This window comes from Myodes glareolus, chromosome 22 (assembly GCF_982192425.1).
Source record: "Myodes glareolus chromosome 22, mMyoGla1.1, whole genome shotgun sequence".
Lineage (NCBI taxonomy): Eukaryota > Metazoa > Chordata > Mammalia > Rodentia > Cricetidae > Myodes > Myodes glareolus.
The window spans coordinates 24731774-24758535 of NC_142047.1; the positions used below are offsets into that span (position 1 = coordinate 24731774).

At 50.3% G+C, this 26762-nt stretch overlaps 1 protein-coding gene across 1 annotated transcript in view; it reads right to left on the minus strand.

Annotated features, from left to right (window-relative positions):
* The window catches only part of Cngb1 (cyclic nucleotide gated channel subunit beta 1), a 66355-nt gene that overhangs the window by 38075 nt on the left and 1518 nt on the right, over nt 1-26762 (minus strand). The window contains exons 2-14 of the mRNA XM_087900313.1: nt 23841-23898; nt 23524-23590; nt 22740-22857; nt 22597-22639; nt 21842-21887; nt 19757-19832; nt 19017-19068; nt 18474-18621; nt 17224-17299; nt 15871-15907; nt 9326-10007; nt 7470-7550; nt 1606-1693 (exon numbers count right to left, since the gene is read on the minus strand). Of these exons, the coding sequence (XP_087756439.1) occupies nt 1606-1693; nt 7470-7550; nt 9326-10007; nt 15871-15907; nt 17224-17299; nt 18474-18621; nt 19017-19068; nt 19757-19832; nt 21842-21887; nt 22597-22639; nt 22740-22857; nt 23524-23590; nt 23841-23898 (1572 nt within the window). The remainder of the gene's footprint in view (nt 1-1605; nt 1694-7469; nt 7551-9325; nt 10008-15870; nt 15908-17223; nt 17300-18473; nt 18622-19016; nt 19069-19756; nt 19833-21841; nt 21888-22596; nt 22640-22739; nt 22858-23523; nt 23591-23840; nt 23899-26762) is intronic.

Below are 26762 nucleotides of genomic sequence, written 5' to 3' on the forward strand. Positions count from 1 at the left end.
CTAGAGATGAGTATTGATGGCGATAGAGAAGAGTTTGAGTGGAAGGCTGCGCTGCCATTCAGCCTGTGTGGGAGGTCCTAGCCCTGCTCCACTCTGACAGAGCTACCTCTGGGTTCCACAGCTCCACAACAAGGAGGAGCCAGAAGCCAATGTAGTCTGTGGCTTCACTTTCCTACACTGGGACACACCACGCCTTAGTTTTGCTATCAGTAAAATAATCTACCAGCATCACCAGGCAACTCAAGGACCAGAAGCTTGAAGGGCAGAACATGGGGGAATGCAGTCCTGCAGGCCACAATGTCATCTGCCCAGGGGCAATGGTCCAGCCTCCTCTTTAGCACCCAATCCCTGGGGATACCAGGTGTGGTGGTTTGAATAAAAATAGGCCCCCATAGCACATAGAGAGTGGCACTCTTAGGTGTGGCCTTGTTGAAGGAAGTGTGCCACTGAGGGTGGGCTTTGAGTTTTCAAAGGCTCAAGCCAGGTCCAGGGTCTCTCTTCTTTCCTACTGTCTGCCAATGCAGAGGTAGAACTCTCAGCTACCTTTCCAACACCGAGTCTGTCTGTGTGCAGCCATGCTCCCCCCCACACCCCGCCATGACAATCATGGACTAAACTTCTGAATCTGTAAACCAGCCCCAATTGAATGCTTTCCTTTAGAAGAGTTGCTGTGGTCATGGTGCCTCTTCACGACAATAGAACACTGATGAGGACACCAGGCCTGGGATTGTCCTCATCCCAGGCAAAGGCCACAGTACAGAGCTGGGTAGAGATGGAGCTTTCCACCCAGGACGGACTCCAAAGGATGTAGCCACAGAGATGGGGCATGGTGGTGCCATTTACGGGCTCTGCCCCTCCACCCCCAGGCTCCCTGCACAGCTTCTGGGACAATTTTTCCTGAGAGGAGGTTGCACGAGGAGCTGGCGGGGCAAGACTCCCCAATGCTCTGGGCATCCTTTCCCCGGTCCCTTTGAAAGACATCATCTAGTTGAAACAATGTGGCTTTCCTAGACACAGAGGAGGGTCTCTGCCAAGGACAGAATGGAGGAGCCCCAGGCCGGAAGGAGAGGGAGGGTATGGAAGAGGGCCCCACCCCAAGCTGCCACCAGCCAGAAAGTCCCTGAGGCATCCTTGTACAAAGTCACTCCTACCTGCTGAGCGTGAGTCCTCCTCCTCCTTCCCTTCCTCTTCCACTTCCTCCACCTCCTCCTCCTCTGGCAACTCCTTCAGAGACACAGAGAGAGGAGAGTGGGTGCCTCATTGGACTCCTCCCAACTCCTACCCCACCCCGTACCAATAGGGGCAGCTCATCTCCTGGGCCATCTGAGGAGGTGACTTACCACCTAAAGCAGGAAATATGCATTAAAGTTCAAGACCCTAAACCCAGGAACTATCTCATATGCTGAGGGAACCCCCATGAGGCCCTGCTCAAGGGGACAAAGCTACCCAAGCAACCCCCCCTCCCCAGAATCTATACTCCAGGACCACACCTCCCCCACCCCGTACATCAGCCCTTCCAATTTTAGCCTTCTCTGTCCTGTGGACAGCTCACCAGCAAACCCCATCATTAATGGCCCCAGGTTCTCTGGGCCTGGGACTCTCTACCTGCAGCGATGTTATCTGTGGCTGTGTTCTGCCTAGCTGGCACTGGTCCACATCAGCCTGTACCGCCAAACAGCTATCCAGCAGGACACTGTGACCCAAGAGACAGAGGAAAGAGACAGTGAAGGTTGTCATTTCCAAACCCTGCCGGGGGCCAACCAGAAGCAGGGGACATAGAGGTGGCAGAGACTAGATCACATCCACACAGATAGACTACTATCTGCAACAAGGGACTGCAGTAAAGGCCACAATTACACAAGGAAAGAGGACTTCCCCCAAGGAAGTGGCTTATTCACTGGGTCTCAAGGATGAGTGGGGAGATCGGTCCAGAAAGATGACACCACAGGGGACATTCAAGGAAACATCTTTGGGGTGAATCCCGGGTTTCCCCAAGTCTGTATGTAGCCTATGTAAGAAAAACAAGGACTGGTATGTAGCTCAGTGATAGAGCACTTGCCCAACCTGTGAAAAACCCTGGGTTCCATCCCCAGTATGGGGGTGGGTGGACAGAAGTGAAGTGACCTAACCAGTATCACAAACCTTAACCCAAGGCCCTTGTTGTCTCTTCCCTGTGAGTTCCGTGTCAACAAGGCAACGCTGAAGGCTCCCTGACATCACTGGCCCAGCTGGCAAGTATGTATGAGTGACAGGGTCAGGGATTGTGGAGGCCCTGGGAACGGCAGGGAGGAGACTGTGGCAAACAGAAGGGCTCTCATCTGTGTGAATGGCGCCCCCACTCGTTTGGAATGAGGGGTCAGGAGTATCAGATCTCATTTTTCAGAGGAATCTGAACCAGGTTTTTCAGGTAGAATGTCTTGACTTAGGATGCTACGTTAGTTAACATGCGTCTACCCAGTGCTCAAGAGGTCGAGACAGGAGGATAAGAAGTTCAAAACTAGCTTTGGTTATATAGCAGGTTTGAGGCTGAGCTGCATAGAAATCTATCTCAAACACCCCGAAACACACACACACACACACACACACACACACACACACACACACACACACACACTTGTGTGTTTGAAAATGCAGCCTGCACTGCTCGGGCTAGCCTAGAATTTGTCACGTATCACAGGCTGGTCTACAGCTTGTGATCTTCCTGGTGTTGGGATTCCACGCATGTACTTCCAAGCCCAGATTCTTACATGACTTTCGTAGTTAGAGCTAAGTCCTGCCTCCCATCAGAGCCGTGTCCCCAGGGGTTCATAGCAGATGTTCCAAGGTATCATATCTGCCCAAAGGACCATTTCTCAGTTCTCCCAAGGTGGGTAAGCCGGGGCTGAGACAGGCTGTAGTGAAGTCTATATGAAGTATGATGTCTCCTGCCAAGGATTTTGAATGAGCCTGTAATCACATGGCCATGGCAGCTTCTGTGAGCTGTGTGCCAGGCATGTGCCAAGCTCTTTGCAACATTGTCATCTCCCTGATCCTTTATCCAAATAACCCTGCCAGGGTTCCATCTTAGAAAGCCCAGGTTCAGAGAGGCCCACAGACACCCTGTGGCTACACAGTCTTTGCAGGGTGAGTCCAGGTACAGGTGCTTGCTCCGCTGCCTGCTGCCACCCTGAATGTCTACACTGCCTTGTTGACCATGTCCTGGTTCATTAGCCTTCACACATCTCTTCACCCCTAAAAATATGTTAAAATTACTTCCTGGCAGCATTGTGTAAAGAACAATGTTAATTTATATCTTGCAAGTTCTTCTTTGGGTCTGTTTTTTTAAAAGAAATAGGAAGTTTCTTAGGGTAGAGAGCTTGCCTAACATCCGCGAGGCCTTAGGTTCCGTCAAAGTAATATTCTAATATTCTCTTGGTCTCCTAACAGATCGTGGTGTTGTGCCTCCCACCACAAGCAGAAGCTGGCCTCATGCGGATGGGCTTTCTAGAACAGTTGCCGGGCTTGTCTACAGCACTCAGCACCAGTCAGAGGCCTCCTTGTTTGGATCCCCCCCACCGTCAGGTGTCTATGGCCTGGGCGAGCCACCCTGCCTGGAACCCCAGGCTTCCTCTTCTACTCTTGTGTCAGAAAGACAGGGTCCTACATGGACTGTCTGAGGTCAGAGGATCAGGGAGCCTGATAAGGATAAGCCATAAGAATGCTATGTGCTGCCTCAGGATTCTTCTGGATTCTTCTCTCTAAACACAGTGAGATGCTGGCTTTGTCTACGGTTCACTTTGGAGGAGCCAGGCCCAACCTTACACTTCCCGGAAGGGCAGCCAAGAACACAGCTCCGAAGCTCAATGTTCCTGTCTGTGAAGTGGGCTCAGTAACGGACCTGCTTTTCCCCCACATGATTTAGCAGCTCTTGTTTGCATCCTCACAGCGAATCCCAGGGGCAGCCTGGGTAGCAAGCTAGGCCATCACACACATGCTTTGATTAACAACCTCAGCTAGCAAAGCAGTTTACTAGCACAACAGTGACCCTGTCTGCATTACCAAGGGCTGCAGAGGAGTCCATGTACCAAGGCCATGTTGCCCTACTCAGTACTTGCCCTACTCAGTATGCTCAGTACTTGCTGGGGTTCCCTCTTGTCCAGCCTGGAAGTAGTAGCCCCTCAACGTCTAGAAAGTTCCCAAGTCCCAGAAGAGCAGAAGTAGACAGAGGTAGGCTTCTAGCAGGCCCCTGGATTACATAATAAGATGCAGCAGCCATGCCAGTATCTAAGTTTAGCAGCCTACTCCTCCCCCACCATCTACAGGCCCTGCCCCCCAAGTTCAGGTCTGTAGATCACCTTCAGCATGTTCCTCCTCTGAAATCCCAGCTCAGAAGGAGGAGAGGACAAGAGCCCAAAGACAGGAGCAGCCACCTACTTGGTTCTCTCGGGTTCTGCTGGTAGGGGGGCCCATGCTGCAGTGGGTCAGCCTGGGGCTGTGACAATGACACCCAGCCTGGGACTGAAGCATATGAGGGGAGCTGCGAAGAGCCCTGGGTCAGCCGGGACAACAGCTTCCTTGATGCTGTGACTGATTCAGCATGGAGCCACCGGCCCTTCCTGCTTCTAGCCACACCAATGGGCTGGCAGGGAGCTGCAGGAACGCTCCAGAGAGGGCAGGTGGGGACCAGGGGCCAAGGTTGCTAGGAAAAGCTGAACTATTGCCTGCAGAGACAGGGTTGCTAGGTGACCATCTGCGTTACCAGGGCCTTCACGTCATCAGTAACCTGTGTCTCTGCAAAGCTGGCCAAGGGCATCCTTCCCCAGACAGTAACAACCCTGGCCAGTCTGTCCCCAGCTTCACATCTCCTATGTGTGTACCTAGGATCACTGACTGTGGGTGACCACTTGTGTGGATGCATGTGTGCCTGGGGTATCCGCACTGAGTAGACACATGCAAACATGTACATGAGTACCTTTTATGCACACATGCGAGCCAGTGTGATGATGCATGTGTGTAAACGTGTATGTGAGTGTGTGCAGCCAGTGTGTGTTATATACATATGCATGCATGCTCATGTCACTGTGCCTGAAGACACACGTATACATTGGCCACTGGCCTTTGGAGGTATTCAGTTCAAGAACAGGGGTACGTGCCAGAATTTTCAGGCATACTGGGTCAATGGGGGAGTAATCCAGAGCCAGCACTGTGTATATAGGTGTGTGGAATGCAGAGCACACACCAGTATGCACTAAGGAAGAGGCAACATCTGGCCCTCCCACCTGGCTCTGATGGCAGAGGTAGAGGGCTGTTTTCAAAAAAAAAAAAAAAAAGACTTTCATAATGCTAGGGACAGGGTGGAAAGTTTATCTATTATCTATCTACCTATCTTTCTATCTGTTTGTTTGTTTGTTTGTTTGTTTGTTTGTTTGTTTTCAACACAGGATTCCTCTGTGCAGCAGCCCCAGCTGTCCTGGAACTTGTTTTGTAGACCAGGCTCGCCTCGAACTCACAGAGATCCGCCTGTCTCTGCCTCTCGAGTGCTGAGATTAAAGGAGCGTGCAGCCACACCTGACTCAGAAAGTTTTAATCTTAAAAAATTGTTTTAAAAAAAATTTTAAAAAAGGGATGGAGAGATGGCTCAGAGGTTAAGAGCATTGCCTGCTCTTCCAAAGGTCCTGAGTTCAATTCCCAGCAACCACATGGTGGCTCACAACCATCTGGAATGGGGTCTGGTGTCCTCTTCTGGCACGCAGGCATACACATAGACAGAATATTGTATACATAATAAATAAATATTTTTTTAAAAAAGCCTAAAAAATAAAAAAAATTGTTTGCATGTGCACATATACGGTGTTTGTGCACATATCTAAGCATGTTTGTGTATGTGTACACATGGGTTTGTGGGATGTGGAGGCCTGTGCTCTTCCCCCGTCACTTTCCATTAAGACTCTCAACTAATCCAGAACTTTAGCTAACTAGTCTGGCTAACCAGCTAGCTCTGGGACTCTCACCATTCAAGGGTTAAACTGCAGGCAGGCCACCACATCACTTGGCATTTCTGTGGGCTCTGTCTCCACAGTCCCTAGATAGCTTTTGTGAGGCAATGAGCTCCCTCATTATTGGAGGTAGGCAAGAGGAAAGTGTGGTTCCCGTCACGGTTGGGAAGACGAAATGTAACCTGAGCGAGACTGACTTGAGAGCTGATGCTAGCCCGTAGGATTCTACATAGATCTTATGCGGTTTTCACAGTTAACTGTTTCTTGACTGGGGATGAAATAGCCCTTAGTGAGGACAAGAACACTAGTCACCAACGGGCCCTTGCTCCAGACAGGCCCCACTGCACCCATTGGCTACCATCCCTGTGGCCCCTCTGCCAGGGCTACTATCAGCCCTCTACAGCTGTGGGGGTGGGCACTGCAGAGGGAAGTCACTTGCCAGGTAGCCTGGCTGACAGGCATGGCACCATTTCTGGAGCAAAGCTATACTCTGAACACTTGTGGTGTTGCTGGGCCACAAGCTCTGGCCAGAGAAGACAAGCCAGGGATTACAGGTCTGGGGCAGTGCTGGGACTTGGGTAGCATGGCAAATAGAGGGAACAAGGCAAGGGGTTAGAGTCAGGCTTCCTCAGTTCACAGCAACTGCTTCCCTGCTTCCCTGCCTGTCCCTCTGTCCTGCTCACAAATCTTCAATGCTCCCCGTGACATTCGGGAAACCGGATCCAAGGCTGTCATATCCTGCTTCAGAGGTAGCCCGCTTTGAACACTGACTGTGTGCTCTTCTCACTGGGGGAGTCCTTCAGACCCTGCGCATTGACCCTCTCTGGTCCTGTGCGTAGCCGTGGCTCTCTCCTCACCCATTCCCTGCTTTGCCCCAGCCCCACAGCTCCCCACTCTGTCAACTCTTACATGCAGTCTCTCTCCAGCTCCGAATAGGTCAGGGATCTGCCTTTCACTTTTTAATCTTTATTCAAAATGCACTGTGTGGACTTCAATGCCACCGCAGCATGGATGTGGGAATCAAGCATCACGGGGCAGCAGAGCAGAATCTAAGGAAGCTGTAGACACCATTGGAGGCCACCTCAGGCTCACTGGTGTGTGTGTGTGTGTGTGTGTGTGTGTGTGTGTGTGTGTGTGTGTGTACATGCATACATGGGGAGACAACCTTGGCTTTGCTGTTGAAAGAGAAGTACATGTGTTCAGTCATGCATCTATACATGCATTAATTTTACATTTATTTCATGCCTACTGTGTACCAGGCATCTGGGATACGGTAGTGAAAGCAACCGGCTCAAGTTTCAGATTTCACAGGGAGGCACCTGTGTGAGTTGGAGGGGGCGATATTGGGTCTCATTTTGAGCACAGTGGGGCCCTCGGCTTTCCCAGTCCTCTGGCCAGTGCTCCACAATGCTCAGCACAGAACAAAGGCAGAAAGCATCCCACCCCAGGATCCCCTAATCCCACCACCGGCCCAGCCCAGGACAAGTTACTCACACAGGCTCCTCTTCCTCTCCGTTCTCCTCCTCTTCCTCCTCCTCCTCATCTTCTCTTTCCTCTTGAATCTGAGGCAACTCCCTAGGTCAGGGCCAGAGGCAAGAGGCAAGAGATGATCCCTCCAGGGCCTCTCCAGTCCCCTCACCCCATCTCTGCTGTGTGTTCTGGGACTTCCCGCAGTCCCACCTGAGATTCCTCGCCAGTAGTCCCACGCTCTCTCTAGCCACAACTTGTCTACACTGTTCTGATGGCGACTTGAAGACAGCTCTGAGCCTCAGTGAGCCTCAGTTTCCCCTTATGTATTTCTCAGCAATGAATGCAGGTCAGGAGCTTGGATTGCTCATCATAACAGCCTCTTCTTTTTCAAATGCTTCCCTGACATGAAATCCATCGTTTTGCCTTCCTACCATGCCTCAACATGGGATCAAAGGTCATAGGACCACCGCCTTCCAACTGAACTTCCGAAGCTATAAGCTAAAACGGGCCTTCTTTCTGTGGAAGTTGGTATTTGGTTACAACCGTAACATGACTAACACACAACCTAAATGTCACCGGTGGAATGTCGGGATACAGTCCAAGAATGGAGTCGTGTGAGAGGAACTGCGGGTACTTGTGAGAAAACCCCAAGAAAACAAGACAAGAGTCTTGTGATCTCAGTTTCTTGAAAAGCATGGAATTGTTCTTGGGAGGTGCTTCCCTGATCCCCCAGGTGGGGCGGTCAGGAGCAAGTTCATGCTAGCTCATTCCTCACTGCTGGCTATGTCACCTGTTCAGGTCTCCACAGAAACCATGTTTTCGTCACGTGCAGCTGACCCTGTGATTGCACACTTTGCTCCTGTGATTCTTCTTCATTCTCAGAGTATTAGTCGTCTGATGCGCTGAATAAAGTCGGCTATTGCATGAGACTTTGGTCCGCCTCATTTCTAGGCCCTGCTCTCCTAGGTTCATGCCTCTGACTAGAGCGGTCACCAGTGGAAGGCAAGTAAAAGCTGGGCTGGGGGTGGGGGCACACACCTTTAATCCCAGCACTTGGGAAGCAGAGGCAGACAGACCTCTGTGAATATGTAGACAGATCACCTGTTCTACACAGTGAGTTCCAGGCCAGCCAAGACTACACAGTGAGACCTTGTCTAAAAACAAACAAACAAACAAACAAATTATGGTCTAGCCATAGAATAGAATACGATACAACTTTGAAAACAAAGACGAATATTTCCATCTGGTGAGTTATGGGAAGTGTCAAGTATATCATTGCCCAAACATAACAAGGGGCAGGTAAGTACACAATGATATGCCATTTTTGTTGTAAAAAAAGGGGGGGGGGATTGTCCTGATTGTCTTAATTGTCAGCTTGATCCAGCCTGGAGTCATTTGACAGGATGACTGAATTGGAAAACTCAACTGAAGAACTGCCTTGATAAGAGTGGTCTTTGGGTATGTCTGTGGGAGACTGTCTTATTGATCCATGTAGGCAGGTTCAGCCCACTATGGGTAGTACCATTCCCTCGGCAAGTGGCCCTGAGCTATGTAAAAAGCTAGCTGAACATAAGCCCCGCAAACAACACTCCTCTGCGGCTTCTGCTTCAACTTCCTGCCTAACTTCCCTCAAGGATGGACTCTCTGACCTGAAAGTACAAGCAGAAATAAACCCTCTCCTCTCCTTTGCTGCTTCTGAGCAGGGTGTTTTATCATAGCAACGGCGTCAAGCTAGACCAGGGGTTCCATGAGTATCTGTCCCCAATCTACCTCTGAGATGAGGCCTGGTAGCCCTGTACCAGGGACTGAGGGCAGGTGCTGAGAGTGGGAAGGTGGGTATGGTCCTGCACCAGGCCCTTTATGCCTTTAGGATTCCACACTGTATGCCTGGAACCTTCTCAAGCACTGGGTGCTTTTCCAGGACTTCTCTGTTATCCCACCTGGGCATCTCCACTATGGGCTCGCTTTCTTCTTCATAAGCGGGAGCTGCCTCTGTCTCCTGCTGGCTGACACTGTCTTCCTGCTGGCTGGCATTGTCCTCCTGCTGACAGGCATTGTCTTCCTGTTGACAGGCACTGTCTTCCTGCTGACAGGCATTGTCTTCCTGTTGACAGGCACTGTCTTCCTGCTGACAGGCATTGTCTTCCTGTTGACAGGCACTGTCTTCCTGCTGACAGGCACTGTCTTCCTGCTGACTGGCATTGTCTTCCTGTTGACAGGCACTGTCTTCCTGCTGACAGGCATTGTCTTCCTGTTGACAGGCACTGTCTTCCTGCTGACAGGCACTGTCTTCCTGCTGACAGGCACTGTCTTCCTGCTGACTGGCATTGTCTTCCTGTTGACAGGCACTGTCTTCCTGCTGACAGGCACTATCTTCCTGTTGGCTGGCACTGTTCTCCTGATGACAAGCACTGTCTTCCTGCTGACTGACACTGTCCTCCTGCTGGCTGGCACTGTCCTCCTTCTGGCTGTCACTGTCTTCCTGCTGGATGTCCTCCCAGCAGGGGTTCACCTCCTCGAGAATGAGATCATGTTCCACCTGTTCCTCTGGGAGGATGCTGACTGCAGGGGATAAAGAGGAGCCATTTGTGGAGTAAGGAGGGTAGCTTGTGCCACTGAATCCTGGGGGGTCCACCCTGGGAGCCCTACCCCAGGGGCCTTTGCTCCCTAGCTGGATGTGTTATCAACAGGATCATAAGCAGCCAGCTCAATGCCCCAGGGACAGCCTCAAACAACACAGCCACTCCTCCAGCCTCTTCCCATGACTCCCTGTCTTTCCCCTCTAGGGATCCAGCTCTGGGTACAGCTGACCAAGCTGTTTTCCTATCAGGACTTTCCTTCTTAGAGGGTTGACCAGAGCAGAAAGAATGTTTTAGTCACAAAGTCACAGCTGATGTCAAAGGAGCCAGACACTTCACCACCTGCAGGGACAGGGTACCCTGGATTGCCCCAAGGGAAGCAGACAAAGCCTGCTCCTTGCCTAATTCCTGGGTGCCGTCTCTTGGTGACAACATGTCTGTGAGCTCAGCACCTGCTTCTGGGAACCTTATCTCTCCGTCTAGGCTTAGAATCTCCATGCTCCGAGACAATGTGACATTTTTACGGGGACATGGAAAACAATTACGGATGCCTGTAACTTTAACACTTCTCCACGGATTCAAATCCCTGACTTGAAAAGGATGAGAGCCTGTTAGGCAGTAGATTCAGATAGCTGGGTGTGGTGGTTCACACCTGTAACCCCAGCACTTCAGAGACAGAGGCAAGAGGATTTCTATAGGGAGGATTGAGACATGGTGAGTTCTAGGCCACCCTGGGCTACACAGGGAGATGCCATTCCAAAAGACAAAGAAGTGGGCTCAGGACAAATCACAGGAAACCCGACTCATCCTAGTCGAGGAGGGAAGGGACACTTCCGGCACACCAGCTGTTTCTCAAAAATTCCGGGGGTCAGTGGCCCTCAAGTCAAGTGTGAATTAGTCATGGTGACTGTCTTGATTTTTGGACATAGGATCTTGCTATGCAGCCCAGGCTGATCTCAAACTTTTGAAGATTTGCCACTCATCCCAGGCAGCAGAGGTCCCGGTGAGCACCTCCCCAGTAGTGGGTACCCCACTGGGCACTGTCCCCAGTGTCAACATCCTTGTTTCCTTCCTTATGAACTCTTTTTAGACGCTGTGAGCATAGTCAGAGGGTGCTGGCCCCTCATGAGCATTTCCTCCCTTCATCTCCGCAGTGGGCCGACAAGGGGCCTTAGAATGAGCCTGTTTGCGGCCAAATAGGCCACAGCCAACCAAGAAAGGCAAGGACGAGGTGTAGCCGGTACATTTGGGGGCGGGGTGGGAGGCTGTCAGGCCTCTGGGAGAAGCGGCTGCCTGCAGAGCTGAGGCTCCTCACTATATCAAGAAGTAGTTTGTCGGGCTGGAGAGATGGCTCAGCGGTTAAGAGCACTGACTGCTCTTCCAGAGGACCCGGGTTCAATTCCCAGCACCCACATGGCAGCTCCCAACTGTCTCAAAATCCAGTTCCAGGACATCTGACACCTTCACACTAATGTACATAAAATAAAGTTAAATAAACCATGAAAAATATTTTTAAAAAAAAAAGTAGTTTGTCCTTTGCCTCCACAGTCCACCCAGGAGCCCAGTGCTGACCCAGCCCAGTTTAACTTTCACCCCCCCGCCCTAGACAGGCTACCTGCAACTCTGCAACCTGTCTGGCCCCAGGGACACTGCATGAGTGGCAGTTGCTCCACTGAGATAGGAGCTCTGCTTCCAGGGAGTCTGGGGACATAGGTTCTCAGCAGGCCAGACACTCTGACCTCAAGGCTCCCAAAAGCCGGGGCCTGTGCTTCAGTTTATCTTCTCTAGCAGGTATAGCTCAGGATGCTCCCTTTTTCTCTAGTCCGGGCTATCTCTCCCACCTACTCTGCTCTGAAGCATAGACTGTCCCTCACCACACGCATCTCTTAGGGTATGGTCCCAGGCATTGCCATCACCAAAGCCACCTGGGGAGGCAGGAGCCTCTTGAAAAGGCAGATGCCCAGGATGCCTTCCCCCAGCAATGAGGTCTGGAGGTAGGACCGCCTTCATAATTGAGCCTGGTCATGCGAGGTATATTGCTTTAAGTATATCTCCGGCCTGCAATATTTGTTCAGTCCCAGAGTAATGTCTGTGAGGTCAGTGCCTGCTCCACCACCTCCGGCGGCTCCCCATCGCCTAGAGCCTAGTCCCTGCAGGTTAGTTAAACTTCTAGTTTGGACTTCATCATCAAGGGCTTGGGATCCCAGCTAGGTGGCATGACCAGAGATCTCCAGCCCTTACCCTCGCCTCCAGGCATTTCCCACTTTATTCTCTCAGCAAGGCACTGGGGGGGTCTCAAACTCAAACTCAGATGGTGGACATGAATGAAGGAACAAATGCCAGCTGCCTGCAGGTGACAGCTTTTGTTCAGACCTTTCTCATGAACACGATGTAGGTCATCACAGCCAGACACTCTATTAGGCCCTTCTATGGAAGCTGATTTTTAAATCTTTCTTATTCATCTATCTATCTATCTATCTATCTATCTATCTATCTATCTATCTATCTATCTATCGAAGCAGGGTTTCTCTGTATAGCCCTAGGTGTCCTGGAACTCACTTTGTAGACCAGGCTGGCCTCTAATTTAGAGATCTGCCTGCCTCTGCTTCCCAAGTGCTGGAATTAAAGGCCATGCACCAACATGAAAACTGATTTTTTTTTAAAGGTTGACAATTCTGTTTCAAAATCAATCTAAATAAAGACATCTAAGGGCCACTAGGACCTCAGAGTCCCTGGGCAATTCCTCTATTCTATAACTCCAGGCAATCTCTATTCAACTTACCTCTCTGTGATACCTAAGTACTATAGGGTTATGGGGTATATTTGCAGTTTCAACCATCAGGAGACTGAGGCAGGAGGATAGAGAGTTGGCGACCAGCCTGGAATGTACAGCAAGAACCTGTCTAAAAAAAATAAAACCCGGGGTTGTAGAGATGGCTCAGCGGTTAAGAGCACTAACTGCTCTTCCAGAGGATCTGAGTTCAATTCCCAGCACCCACATGGAAGCTTACAACCATCTGTAACTTCAGTCACAGGAGACCTGGTACCTTCACGCAATAAAGAAATAAATACCTAAAGGCTTCTTTCAGAATTGTCCTAAGAATGTCATGCAGTCACAGATTTGAAGTGCAAAGTCACGTTCTTTAATGTCAATTACAATATCACCGTCGGGGGTGGTCCCTGAACTAGGGCAGACCTAAGGAGAACCACTTGTAGGGAAACTAGGTCCTGCGGCAGTGTGGATGGTGCCAGATGCCCCGGTGTGAGCATGCTTAGACATTGAACATTGAGACCTTAATAGGGCCCTGTATAGACTCCCACCAGGAAGTCTGCCTGGCCAAGAGTCCCCAAAAGAAAGCTCTGGGGTTTCACATAATGGCTCTGGTTTCCTTGGTCCTGCCTGGGGTTCATTAATCAAGAAGGGTAGAGATTAGCAGTCACTGCCCCCTAAAAGGTCTTCTCTTGAGGCATCCTTCTGTCCTTCATCCATCCATCCGTCTGTCCATGGGCTCCCCAGGTCCCCTTTTCCCTTGTTTCAGAGGCTTCCAGCTGCTGTCACCCCTGAAACAAAGGAGGTGACAGAAATGTGGGCACCTGAGTGAACAGACAGAGCATGGATGGATAGATAGACAGAGATATGAGTGGCCAAGCAGAGAATTGATGGGTGAGTGGGTGGATGAAGGCATGGATGGATGTGTGGATGGATGGATGGATGGATGGATGGATGGATGGATGGATGGATGGGGATATGAGAGGCCAAGCTGAGAATGGATGGGTGGAAGGGTGGGTGGATGGATGAGTGGGTGGATGAAGGCATGGATAGATGGATGTATGGATGGGTGAATGGATGAATGGATGGAGGGAGGGAGGGAGGGGGATATGAGTGACCAAGCAGAGTATGGATGGATGGGGAAGCTAGGGGCAGAGCTGAGGAAGGAAGTGACCATGTATCTCCAGATCCCCAGTTACCCCATGTAGTGGGTTGAACAGTGTCCCTGAAAAGACATGTCCAGGTTCCATCCTATTCTATGTAAATGTAACTTTATGTGGAAAAAGGGTTTTTGAGAACATGATTGGTTTCAGGATCTCAAAGCAAGAGCCTTCTGAGTTTAGAGCAGGCTTTCTACCTAGCAATAGATGCCCTTCCAAAGAGGAGGTGAACAGAGGGAACAGAGGGAACAGCGGCTGAAAGAGCAGCTACAAGCCAAGGAGGCCCAAGGTGATCAGGAGAGATACAAAGACAGCCCCGCTCCTAGGGTCTCAAAAGGATTGGCCTTTCCCAGCACCTCCATTATGGACATACGCACATTTGTCATGGAAGCCACAGGGGACAAATCTACCTAAGCTCCTGGTCTGTGTTAAGCCTGTGTCCAGTCATGCTTCTTGTTCACCAGAGACCTGCCTGCTCCAGGAAATTTGGGGAAGCCTAATTGCAACCGACTGAGAATTCTGTGTCCTTCCAGGGAGCTAATAGGAGGACCCAACACCCATCTGAGCCTCCTGCAGTGCATAGACACTGGGAAATTTTGGTCCTTGACCTTGAAACTGAGTAATAATCACTTGCCTAGCCAAATGGAGACTAGTTGCTGCTGCTACCTATGACTTTTTCTGAACAGGCGGGTCCCTTTGGTTCTCCAAGGTTTGTCCTTTTCCTGCTCTAACAGCCAAGGGGTCCATGAATACTCTAGAGTGGCCAGGAGTCACAGGAAAAAAATAAGAGCTTGCTCCACCTTGAAGCTGGGGCAGCGTTCTTCCTCCCATTGAGTATTGTTCTAATTACTGTGAACTCTCTTGCCTCCCTGGCCTGGCTGTTTGTGTTCCTGGCCACAGTGGTCACTTGGTTTCAGAAGGCTCTTGGAGACCATGGCCCAGTGGGTCTGGGATTGAACACAGTTTTTCTTCCCACCTTGGGAAGCTCTGAGCCAGAGTCAGAGGGAACTTGTCTAGGATGGTACAGGGGCTACACTGTTCATAGGCCTGAATGCTGCTTTGCTCACCTGAAGTCCACCAAGTGGACTTCACTGAGTCCAGTCCCTGGTTCTGGGTGATTGTCAGCAGGAAAGGGTGTGGACTTGGCTTTACAATTGCTTTCCTGATAGAGGTCAAAGGTGGCTGAAGCATGTTGAAGCAGGTGGCAGCAAGACCCCCATCACTGTTGGATGGGTGGATGGATGGATAGATGGATGGATGGATGGATGGATGGATGGATGGATGGATGGATGGACGGGTATCTGAGGAGTGGTCAAGCAGAGGATGGATGGATGGATGGATGGATGGATGGATGGATGGGTATCTGAGGAGTGGTCAAGCAGAGGATGGATGGATAGATGGATGGTTGCATGAATGCCTATCTGCCATCATGCAGTATATTACCTACTTTAAGTACTGCTGCCCCTTTCTGTCCCTGCCTGACCTCAACCTTCTGCCTTCCAGTAATGCTACCACGTACCTTCCAACTCATCACAGGGGAAGGAATTCTGATTCAAAGTCTGTGGAGTCCCTAGAATCTGTTTCCCAATAACATCCGTCTCTCCCCACTTTCCCAACTCTGCCTAGCCAAACCCACGTGCCCAACTTCCAGAGTCCAGTCCCTAGTTCAGTTCTGGGTGATTGCCAGCAGGAAAGGGTGTGGACTTGGCTTCACAGTTGTTTTCCTGATAGAGGCTGGAAGTCAGAGAGGAAACACTCTAGCCTCCAACTCCATCACTGCTCTCCAGAGATGCTGAGTGGAAGGGGGCTCTCTCAACTCCAGGTTAGGAGACCCTAATTGCGCCTCACACTCAGACCTGAGTATATCAGGTGGCTCTCCCGGAAGTGAACATGGGGCCCTTGAGTGGGATACTTACTGGTCTGCACATCACATGTCTCAGGGCAGTCAGGTTCCTACATGGGGAGAAAAGACAACACTGCAATGGCCGCCTCACCTGCCTCCGGAGCTCCTGTTACCAAGGCATATGAGTCAGCTCCCCGCTCCAGGCTGCCCGCTGATCGGATTCCTTCTCCCCACCCCCGACTCCCCCGGAACCGCAGCCTGCTCCCAGCTTTTGCTCAGGCTGGAACGCCCTCTCCTCTGCTCACTCTATGAGAAGGCCATCCTCTCCTTCCAGCACCTGGACATCTCTCTGTTGTACCTGTGTCCCCTGCTGCCGTGGTCCCCAGAGTCCTTTGTCACTGCAGCATCTTCGTTAGCTAATGGTTCCTGCCCCCCAGCCCCCTTTGAGCTTGGAAATCTCCAAAGCCAGTGGCTCTCTGCCCCTTCGGAGACAGCATGATGACGGGCATGCGCACAAGGCTGGCTTTCAGTACCTTCTGCTCGGCCTCCCTCAGCACTGAGCCATCTGGGAGGGGAGGAGCGCACAGAACTGGGTGTGGACCCAGGGTGTCTGACTCTTGTGCACCTCCCATTAAACAGAGAAGAAAATCTCCGCTAGGCCTAGTGCCAACAACGAGGGAAGAACACGGTACCCTGGCTTTTTGACACAGGGAGGGTGCCCAGAAACAACCTCAGAAAGGTGCCTCTCAGAGGTGCTGGGCTAGGACCCGTCCAGGCCCCGCGCTTTGACTTACTTTCAAAGCTCTTTCCTTTTTTCCCCCCACAAAGTTGGGTGGTAACAGAATTGTTCACCCACTTCTCGGGGATAAAGTAAGGTTCCCAGAGTAACTAGGACCAATGTCACATGACCACTTCCCAGTTCTAGGTGCCTTTGTGGAGAGGTGAGTCATCCCCCAGAAAGGAAAATCAGGCCCTAGTCTCTTGATGAAGAAAAGGAAGAGGTGACCAAGGCCCCACTTCCCCACCATCCATGTTGGGTCCTAAGCTGCCAGGAATACTCATGGAGGCTGTGGGCTTTCTGGGCACGTCACCTCTTCCTGGGTCATTCCAGGTCTCTGAATCTTTGTATATTCTTGGGGGTCACTTCCACTAGTCAGCCTTCCTTGATGCTCCAAGGGACAATCTCTGAGCTCCTCTACCCCCGTAGAAGTCCCTAGACTGTAAGCTCCTGACAGGTAGACCAGTCCTGTTGCTACAGTACCTGAGCAAATGTGTGCACACAAGCAGGCTTCAAGACTGAGCTGCCGCTGATGGCTCCCTTCTTGCTGTGTCCCCATCCCCAGGGCCAACCATCCGACCCTTTTCTGAGCTTCCAAGACCCCCTCCCTCACCACCACCCAGCCAGGGTCTCTGGCTGCCCACTCACCTGCACTGCAGCCTTCCCATGCAGCACGGGCTGCGGCAGGGCCATCTCCAGCCTGCGTAAGAGCCACTCCATCAGCCTGTAGTGGAGAAACGTGCTGAATCCAGAGGAGAATTCTCAGGGTGAGGGATTAGGGCAGAGCAAGCCTGCCGGGAGGTAGGTCAGGTCGGAAACCAGCCCCAGGTCTCTAACCCTGAAGGCTCCTTCCCCTCCCCATTCTTCCCAGACAGCGCTGGTAGGGAGCTCAGCTCAGCTCTCTTCCTCACCTCAGGTCACATATGCGTTTCCAGTATCTCACAAAAGCCAGGGGATGGGCATCAGGCAGCACCACCCAGATTTTTATGTGGCCTTTAATCCATACATTTACTCCTGGCAACTAAATACGGCGTGAACAAGGTTTCATTTTGTTTTTTTAAAAAAATATATATTTATTTATTATGTGTATAGTATTCTGTCTGCTTATATGTCTGCAGGCCAGAAGAGGGCACCAGACATCATTACAGATGGTTGTGAGTCACCATGTGGTTGCTGGAATTGAACTCAGGACTTTTGGAAGAGCAGGCAATGCTCTTAACCACTGAGCCATATCTCCAGCCCCTGTCTTTGCTTTTCAAGACGAGGTTTCTCTGTGACTTTGGAGCCTGTCCTGGAACTAGCTTTTGTAGACCAGTCTGGCCTCAAACTCACAGAGATCCAAATTCCATCACAGAGATGGAATTAAAGGCATAAGCCACCACTGCCCAACCATGCTGCTTTTTACATGGGTATTGGGATCCAAATTCTGGCCCTCTGACTTGCAGAAGAACCACTCTTATTCACCGAGCCAGTTCTCCAGACTCTGGGGGACTTATTTGTTTTAAGTGGGGGGGGGGGGAGGGGGAAGGAAGCTGTAAAAGAATGCATGCAATTTGCTTTTGATACAGGTGTGTGTGTGTGTGTGTGTGTGTGTGTGTGTGTGTGTGTGTTGCTTGTTTTGAGACAAGAGCTGGCTATGGAGTTCAAGTTGGCCTTAACTGTATGATCCTCCTGCCTCAGCTTCTTGAGATTGCAGGTGGGCACTTGGTATAAGTTTAAAGGAACAGTACACTCCCCAGCCTGGCTGATGGAGGAAGATGCTGATGGGGTTTTCCTGGGGAGTCTGAGTTCTCTCCCACAGAGGATGTTTTGACTTTCTAATTTAGCGAACTAGTACTGAGCTAGAGCAAAGCACTGAGCCTGCTCCCTGTGGGAGGTGTGGTCTTCAGGGGGCTCACCTGACAGGGTCCCCAGGTGGTGGCAGGGAAGAGGCCTGGAAACCAGGCTGGGGCTCTGCAGCTGGCTCCTCCTTGGGCTCCAGGGTTCCAGGATTGGGCTGGGAGGGACTCTCTGTGGGCTCTGTCTTCCTTGGGAGTTCTGGAGGATCTGAGTGGTAGCAGAACCAGCACTAAGACCCCATAGCTGGATTTCATCCAGTCCCTCCTGGTTATAAAGGGCCAGATTTGGAAACTTGCCATGACTGGGCGAAAAGCGCCTTGGGGACCACCAAACAGTACAGGACGAGAAAGGAACATAGCCGAGCTTGTGAAGTTCAGCTGACCCTAGCTGTTTGAGTCCCAGATCTAAGGTGGAGTTCTAGTATTAGCAAGGACTGAATGTCCCTTTGCCTGGCTGAGCACTAAAGGTTCCCCTGAGACCACACACACATACACACACACACACACACACACACACACACACACCACAGTCTCAGCTCAGTCTCAGGTTCCTCTGGAACCTAGCCTGTGACCACTTAGGAAGCCCCTCCCAGTTCTCTGTACCTGGGTCCAAAACAGCAGCCTCAGGTTCAGGTTCAGGTTCAGCTCTCCAGGCCTGGAGGACAGAGAGATGGGTCATGATCGAAGCCATCCCTGCATATACCCCATCTTGATTAGCTGTGCCCTGGCCCCATGAGCTCGCATGTATATGCATGTGTGCATACACATGTGCCTGGTGCTGGTGGTGGGACTATGACAGCTGATCTTCATTAACTTGACTCAGGATCTAGGAGACACACCTCTAGGCAGGCCTCTTAGGGAGTTGACAAAGAGGCTTAAGCGAACAGAGAAGACCCACTCTGAATGTAGGTGGCACCATGCCATGGGTTGGGATGCCAAACTCAACAAAAACGGTTTAAGAGAGAGACAGACAGACAGAGACAGACAGACCCACTAGCGTTCACTTCTGTCTGCTGCCTGACTGCAGATGTAATATGACCAGCTAGGTGCTTCCCCACCACGGCAGATGGTACCCACTTTAAACCATGAGCTAACATAAACTCTTTAAGCATCCTTTGTCAATGAGCCTTGCCTCATCGCGAAGAAAAGAAATTGATACGGTGGCTCTCTCTTGCTCCCAAATATCCCCAGGCCCTAGTCAGTCACCCCTCCCATGAACGACTCTCCAAGAAGATCCATGCTCCAGTGGATGTTGGGGGTTGCCGTGGCCTATTGGAGTGGGCAGCTCCCTGGGCCCCAGCCCTCCCTGCTGGTCAGTTGCCCACCCCCAGCTCATCACTTACCTTGGAGGGCTTAGGGGGCTGAGGCAGCACTTTCTCCAGGTTCTGCTCAAGCCACCTGAGCAGCCACAGGCTGGGTCTGCAGAAGGTCAGAGGTCAGAAAATGGGGTAGCCTGAAATGAGCTACCTTAGTGCCCACTGGGCCTAGGCCTGGCCAGCCTTCTACAGCTGGAGCAAGGAGCCAGCGGACTAGGAATGAGTGAGTGAAGGGGGGAATGGAAGGAGGTGGTTGGGACAGAAGACATGAGTCTGGGTTTCTTGTGGAAATCACAAAGCGGTTCCTCAGGCTGACACTGAGGACAGGACAACCTGAAAACTTAGTGACCAGCAACAGGTACTAATTAAGGACTTTATATAAAGTCCTAGATTTCTAGCCTTGGGCTTTATTTTGTTTTTATTTTTTATTTGGTTTGCTTTTGAGACAGAGTCCAGTTACAAAGCCCCAACTAGGTTCAAATTTATGATTCCCCAATCTCAGCCTCCCCAGTTCTGGAGTTATAGGTTACAGGTGTGTGCCCTAGTGTCCGGATTGGTTTGTGACTTTTCTTTTTGTTATTGTTTTTGTTTTTGATTTTTGAGCCAGGGTTTCTCTGTATATTCCTGACTGTCCTGGAACTCACTCTTTAGATCAGGCTGGCCTTGAACTCAGATTCACCTGCCTTGACCTCTGGAGTGCAGAGATTAAAGGCATGAACCACCACCACCCGTCTGTGGCTTTAAACACAGGAGGCTCTGCAGTTACACCAGTCAGAGGAGGCTAAAGAGGACAGGACCCCGCTGAGCAGGCTCCCCAATGTGTCATTGTCCCCATCTGACCTGACATCCTCACTGATAAGGCAGCTAACTTCTTTCGAGAGGTCCTAAACTATAAGGCTGAGACAACCAAGTAGCATATTCTGCACTGTGGTCCAGGCCCTATTTCCAGACACCACATAAGCCCACACTCCCAAAAGGCTGTGTACACAGAGCTTATCCATGCCCGTTTCCTTCTCAGAGGTGGCCCAGCACAGGGTCTCCAGCAAGCAACAGAAAGCACGGGCAGCATGGTGTTTATACCACCCCATGCTACAGACAGAAAAAGAGGGGTTAAAAAGAGGGAAGAGGGGACTGGAGAGATGGCTCAGAGGTTAAGAGCATTGCCTGCTCTTCCAAAGGTTCTGAGTTCAATTCCCAGCAACCACATGGTGGCTCACAACCACCTGTAATGAGGTCTGGTGCCCTCTTCTGGCCAGCAGGCATACACACAGACAGAATATTGTATATGTAATAAATAAATAAAAAAAAAAAAAAAGAGGGAAGAGGCTGGGCACGGTGTGAGACAGGGTCTCTCTGTGTAACTCCTGTGGTTGTCCTGGAACTCACTCTGTAGACCAGGCTGTCTTCAAACTCACAGAGACCCGCCTTCCTCTGCCTCCTGAATACTGGGATTAAAGGTGTCCCAGCTCTCAGGAGGCAGAGGCAGGCAGATCTCTGTGAGTTTGAGGCCAGCCTGGTCTACAAAGCTAGTTCTAGGCCAACCAAGGTTACACAGAGAAACCCTGTCTCAACCCTCCTCCAAGAAGAAGAAGAAGAAGAAGAAGAAGAAGAGGAGGAGGAGGAGGAGGAGGAGGAGGAGGAGGAGGAGGAGGAGAAGGAGAAGGAGAAGGAGAAGGAGAAGGAGAAGGAGAAGAAGAAGAAGAAGAAGAAGAAGAAGAAGAAGAAGAAGAAGAAGCAGAAGAAGAAGCAGAAGAAGAAGCAGAAGCAGAAGCAGAAGCAGAAGCAGAAGCAGAAGCAGAAGCAGAAGAAGCAGAAGAAGCAGAAGAAGCAGAAGAAGCAGAAGAAGCAGAAGAAGCAGAAGAAGCAGAAGAAGCAGAAGAAGCAGAAGAAGAAGCAGAAGAAGCAGAAGAAGAAGCAGAAGAAGCAGAAGAAGCAGAAGAAGCAGAAGAAGCAGAAGAAGCAGAAGAAGCAGAAGAAGAAGAGAGGAAAGAACATGCTGCAGGTCACACGGGAGGTAACAATAGACCCTGCTTCTGACCCCAAGGCTCTGAGCGCTGTGCACACTGCTTGGCCCACTATAGACAACAGTGACACTTGCTAACAAAGACTTACTCAGTATCGTGAGCCCTGGAAGCTTCGTCTGAGCCATCTGCAGACCCTACAGAGTGAGGAAGTAAAGGACAGGGGGCCAGGATGAGGAAAGATTGCTCAGTGGGTATAAAGCTGCACTCCAGACAGCATCGTCAGGAGTCCTGGCTGTGCAGGGAGCCGATACGGACAACAATTGAACACTGCGTATCTCAAAATCTACAGAAGGGACTAAATGTTTTCACTGCAAAGAAATGAGGATTTTCTGAGGACAGAGGCAGGTTTAACCTGATTACAAAAGCACTCGGGGAACCAAACATCGCCAGCAGCCATTAAAATGCACGAGATTGTGCTTTACGTATCAGTTAAAACAATAAATTAACAAACTGAAAACATCCGTGAAGTCAACGGAGAAAGAGGAAGGAAGGAAGGAAGGAAAGAAGGAAGAAAGGAAGGAAGGAAGGAAGGAAGGGAGGGAGGGAGGAAGAAAAAGGGAGCGGAGAGAGAGGGAAAAAGAAGAGAAGAGAGCGAGAGGAGACGGAGACGAAGAAAAGATGAAGAAGGGGAAGGGGAAGAGGGGGAAAGAGAGCAACCATAATATCATCAAGAGCAAACACTGCCTGAGCCCCCACGTCAGCAACACTGAAACCACTCAAATCAGACCACTTAAGGTCAGTGAATGGATTACTCCCATGGACCATGCAATTCTCCCCTCTTCCTATCCCAGTATCCTCTTAGGGCTCCCACCTTTGGAAAGGCACCCTACTTTTTGGTCTCACCTGATTTCCCGGTGCCACAGGGCCCCGGAATCTGTACTCCAGCCTGCTGAGACAGACAGACATTACAGGGAGTACAAAGAACAGCCTCCTCAACCCCACAACCCTCTGCTGACCCTCCACCCGCAGGTCACCGGCCCTTGTACCTGATCTGGGTCTTCCACTCCAGCAACCAGGTTCTGGTCCCCCTTGCTGCTGCAGACAGGCCGTGGAACGACCTTCTCCATGCCCTTCCAGAACCAGGTCAGCACCCAGAAGCTGGGGCTGCCAAGGGATAGAGACACCACCAGTATCAATTCCCACACCATCCGAGTGGCAGTACATATATCCCAAAGGACTTAACATTAATTAATCTACTATCCCCATATGGTGAGTCTTTCAAACCTCCCTTCCTCTCTGGAAAGCACAGGGTACCCTCCAGTCCCTAGCCAAGGAGGTGAGGGAGGCTTTTGGAGCCTGCCCTCCAATTGCTCCAAACAGCACAGCCTCTCTCTATACCCCAGTTAGCTTACTGCTGCCAGCATCCTCACATCTGGTCCTCTCTCTGGAGGCAGAGGCTGAGGCTAATCTGGTCATGTGAGGATCCCGAGTCACTGCCTTTCGTTAGCCCCAGCCCAATATGTGTTTTGCTGGACAAACTCTCTGGACTAAAATGGCTAAGCGTCAAGAACGTGGGCTTCACTGGGAAATCGGCAGCTCCAGCAGTTGCCTGAAGTCACCCCAGCACTGAAACCATTCTGGCCCCCCAATATTATTGTGGCCTTCCCTCTCTTGCCCACCATCCCTATTGTGCTCAGAGCACCCCCAGCTTCCATGAAAGCTCCCGCAACCATTCCCTGATGCTGTGGGCCTCTACTGAATGGCCAGGGACCCTTGCATGCCAGTGGCTCCCTGTAGGGGCAGTTGGGAGGGGAGAGGGTGATATGGTACCTGTTCACCTTGACAACAGCCACCTGGGCCTGAGGGGTAGACTGAGGAAGGTCAGTTTCCTGGGCCTCTGGCAAAAAAAAGAATGTCCCATATTTCAAATGTGGACCCGAGAGAGGCCTATTTCTTCCTTGCTGGGGAGATCAAGTCAGAGGCAGGGCAGAAAGAGGCCACAAAGGAATTAGAGCTGAAAAGCCCCCAGGAGCCCACTCCAAGGTTTCCCGAGCCTTCACTCCATCATATGTGAAGTGAGCTGCTGCTAGGCTCTGAGAGGAAACCCCAACCCGCCTCATCCAGCCAGCCTGGGTCCCAGCACTCACCTTGAAGGCTAGGGCCAGCCTCAGCCACACCTTCCCCTTCCATTGGCTCCTCAGGCGGCTGTGGGGTTCAAACAGGACCTGTAAGCCTGGATGAGGCCACCTGGTGCAGAGAGCAGAGCCTCTGGTTCTCCCCAGGGACCTGCCGCCCCCAAAGTTGAATGACTCATTTCAGGATCATCTCTGTAAGTCTTGCTGGCCTCACCCCCCACCCAGGACCCTTCCTTCCTCACACCCAGGGGCTCAGCACCCAGGCTGGGGCCTCATCTCCCAGCCCTATATCCCCCACTCATGGCCTGAGAAGAGGGAGGAGCCATAGGACAGTCTTGGAGAACAGGGGTCAGGTGTGCTCCCCAGTCAGGCCTCTTCCTCCCAGTGCCCAAACTTTCCTTCTTGCCTCTGCTATTCACCTCCCTCCTGTTCCTGCAGCCTCCTCTACTCCTGCACACCGTGTGCAGCTATAGACAGTCATGCATGGGCATCCATGCAGACAGCCACAGCTGTATACCCATACCTGAGCCTGGAGGACAGTGGGCAGCAAAGAGACACACTTCTGGGCCTCTGGAAAAGAGTCCCATACTTCATATCCGGTCTCCCAAGAGGCCCATTCCTCCCTAAAATCACACTTATGTTTATGCACACATAGACATGATCATGCATATCACACTGTTGTGCATATAACAGTGATATATATCTGCACACAGATACAAAACAAGTGTATCCATACAAATACACTTGTAGCTACCTACATATAGACAAGTCAGCAATACAACTATATTCATATACACATGCATACACACTTGTACATAGACATGTCAGAGTACATACACATAAACATATGCACATGAAGATACATTTGCATGTGTATAAATACAGAAATTTGCATATACACATACCTGTATATGCTCAATCACATAAATAGGCATTTGTACAATTGTGGAAGCATGTGTATATATATATATACATATACAAATATACACACATCATAAAATATGTTTGTATACATGGATGTGCAAATGTAAGAACAGACACGTGCCAGGTGGTGGAGGCGCACGCCTTTAATTCCAGCGCTGGGGGGGGGCAGAGACAGGTGGATATCTGTGAGTTCAAGGCCAGCCTGGTCTACAGAGGGAGTTCCAGGACAGGCTTCAAAGCTACAGAGAAACTCTGTCTCAAAAAAACAAAAAAGAAAAAGAAACAAAAACAAAGAATAGACACAGACATGTATATGCACAAACACATAAGCTCAAACTCAGAAATATGCACATACACATGGAATCGTGTGCACAGAAAAAAACAAGCATGAATATGCATACAAATATACACACATAGACTTGCAGATCCAAATCTGAAATACCCATGTGTGCTCACAGTATACCATCATGAATATACCATAAGCACATATACATGTACACACATACACACTCTATAACCAGTTCCTAAACACACTCTGCACTTGCCCACGGACAACCTTTCTTCTTCCAGAAATACCTTGCCTCAGCATCTCCCCAGTTAAAACTCCCCCACCAGTCTCTGTGTCTAAACAATGCTCCAGCAGCCTCCAATTTTGGAGGTTAAATGACCGTTGTCTATGAGTTCCCGTAAACTCTAAGAGCAGTGCTGGAGCTCGCTCCCTTACTAGCCCTTTCTCCAGGTAGGAGATGATGGGCATCTGTCTACAGACTCCCAGGGACATTGCCTGATTGATTCTTTATGCCTTCTGCTCTAAGCACAGGATCTCACATCAATTAGAAGCTAAATGAAATCTGCTTAATTAAGCTGCTGAATTAATTGTCATCAGGCCCCTGAAGGGTTAAGATGCCGAACTGGTAAGCTTTTGATATGCTTGAAGGAACATGCTAGAAAAATGTTCCTCAGTATGTGGTATATGGACCAGTGCTGGTGCAAACTGCTAACTGGTCCATGGTGGTTGAGTAAAGGTACTTGCTGTCCGATCTGAGGACACGTCCCACACAAGAGTTGCCCTCTGACGATGCACGTAAATGGAATAAATTTTTAAAAATCGACCAGGCAGTGGTGGCACCCACCTTTAATCCCGGCACTCAGGAGGCATAGGCAGGCAGATCTCTGTGAACTTGAGGCCAGTCTGGTCTACAAGAGCTAGTTCCAGGATAGCCTGGGCTACACATTTAAACCCTGTCTTGAAAAAAAAAATTTTTTTTTTAAAATCTGTGTGAAGTACCAAAGTGTATGTACTCAGTGGAACACTAATCTTGTTTATAATTAGTGAGTTGGTTGGTTTGTTAGTTAGTTATTGGTTTTTCGAGACAAGGTTTCTCTGTGTAGACCAGGCTGGCCTAGAACTCAGAGAACTGCCTCGCTCTGCCTCCCAAGTACTGGGATTAATGGTATGGGCCACCACTGCTCAGCTCTTTTATCTTTTTAATCATTAATTTTTAAAAAATATTTATTTATTTATTATGTATACAATAGTCTGTCTGCATGTACGCCTGAAGGCCAGAAGAGGGCACCAGACCCCATTACAGATGGTTGTGAGCCACCATGTGGTTGCTGAGAATTGAACTCAGGACCTTTGGAAAAACAGGCAATGCTCTTAACCTCTGAGCCTTCTCTCTAGCCCCCTAGTCATTTATTTTTTAAGATAATATAATTACTACACTTCTCCCTTCTCTTTCCTCCCTTTAAACTCTCCCATAAACCCTTTCTTTCTCTTTTTCAAATCCATGGCCTCTGTATTTGTTAATTGTTGTTATATGCATATTGTGTATACATATATATTTCTAAATACATAAATGCAACCTGCTCAGTCTATAAATGTTACTTGTATGTATGTTTTCAGGGCTGGTCATTTGGTATTGGATACACAATTGATGTTCTTCCCTGGGGGAGACTATGTTTCCTCCTTTCAGAATTCCTTAGTTACCTATAGTTCTTGTGTTGGAT